General features: G+C 44.5%; 2 protein-coding genes across 2 annotated transcripts in view; one reads left to right on the forward strand and one right to left on the reverse strand.

The window, feature by feature from the left end:
• Nucleotides 1-10: 10 nt before the first annotated feature.
• On the reverse strand, nt 11-848 carry PHALS_13840 (uncharacterized protein; the record flags this gene model as incomplete). Its single annotated transcript, XM_024726691.1, has 1 exon — nt 11-848. A coding segment is annotated over one exon (838 nt), but the record flags the coding sequence as incomplete, so codon positions are not given.
• Nucleotides 847-1,282, forward strand: part of PHALS_14715 (uncharacterized protein) — a 686-nt gene continuing 250 nt past the window's right edge. Inside the window, exon 1 of the mRNA XM_036407461.1 lies at nt 847-1,282. This exon is cut by the window's right edge and continues 250 nt beyond it. Within this exon, the coding sequence (XP_036262955.1) occupies nt 1,014-1,214 (201 nt within the window). The 5' untranslated portion in view covers nt 847-1,013 and the 3' untranslated portion in view covers nt 1,215-1,282.

Consider the following 1,282-nt stretch of genomic DNA (forward strand, 5'->3'; position numbering starts at 1 on the left):
TCATTGTAACCCGTTCCTACCATGAGCGTAATTTGGTTGGGTTTGAGAATTGGACGCACGAGCTGGCCGTCATGGAGCTGAATGATGAGACCCGTTTCAGAATGATCGGTGCTATCAGTTGATAGAGATTCAAGCGTATAATTCGTCGAGTTGGTGTCGACTTTGTAGAAACTGGGTGTAGCAAACACAATGAACATGCCATCGTCCGTATGTAACTCAAGTGAATAATCAGACGAAGATTGAATTACAGAGTTTGATTGCTGGAGCTGACGTTCGCTTTGATGCGGGTTTAAGTACGCATGAAAGTGGTCGACATGAGCAGCCTCCATCAAGAGTTTTCGACTCGAGATGGATTTACCGTAGCCATCTTTGGTAGTGAAGGTGGTAGCATCAAGTGTTGTCGCGACTGTGAGTACAACCATCTCCAACAGAGATGAAAATTCGTCGTAAACTTGTTTGTAACCCGGACACATCTTGTCGGTTTCGGTGGCTGAGGCATCGGTATCTTGACCGGACACTGCACTGATGGTGTACCGCTTTGTACCATCTGTGAGTGTCTTTTGTAGTAAGAACTCGGCATTAGTCTCTTTTGCCGAAACTGCACAGGTGGCGGCCAAGTTGAGATACGTGCTACGCACTTGGGCGTACGATGGTACGTTAGTAAAACTAATGATCCCATCTTTTTTTAGTGCGGTAAGAACATCGTTGGGTGTGTTTCCACTGCTAAGGGTTTGGTAGTCAAAATCAGGGATTTCGTACGCAGGTAAATTGTCGCTGAGACTTTTGGGTGCAGCTTCCGCTATGATCATGGCAGCAAGACCAAAGATCATTGAAGTTACTTGGACCATTGCGCTAGAGAGTGACGAATACTATTGGGTCTTGATGTGCGCCGTTGCTAGTCAAAGGGGAAATGATCGAGTGGATCATGGCCAAGTAAATGGTGCAAAAGGGTAAATCGATTGGCGTCATGGTTCTGTGCCATTTTATTCAAGAGATCAGTAGAATCAACAAACATGAACCGTAAATCTTTGATTCTGATTCCAATACAGAAGTTAGAGTGCATGAAGCCAAAATCAGGAGGAGGACTCAGGTTGATTGCTAACAATATTGTTGATTGGGTTCGCCTCTTTTTTCGGGCCATTTGCTTCAGGTTTGCGTCTGCTTCAAGCATTTTGTTATCATATGGATTGAAGAAACTCGATCCATATCTTTAAGACGTACATGTTATGTCGTCAGTACCATCTTTTCACTGTATAAGGCTAAGGCGTTCCTGTCTTTTACG

Source organism: Plasmopara halstedii, assembly GCF_900000015.1.
Source record: "Plasmopara halstedii genome assembly, contig: Scaffold_7, whole genome shotgun sequence".
Lineage (NCBI taxonomy): Eukaryota > Oomycota > Peronosporomycetes > Peronosporales > Peronosporaceae > Plasmopara > Plasmopara halstedii.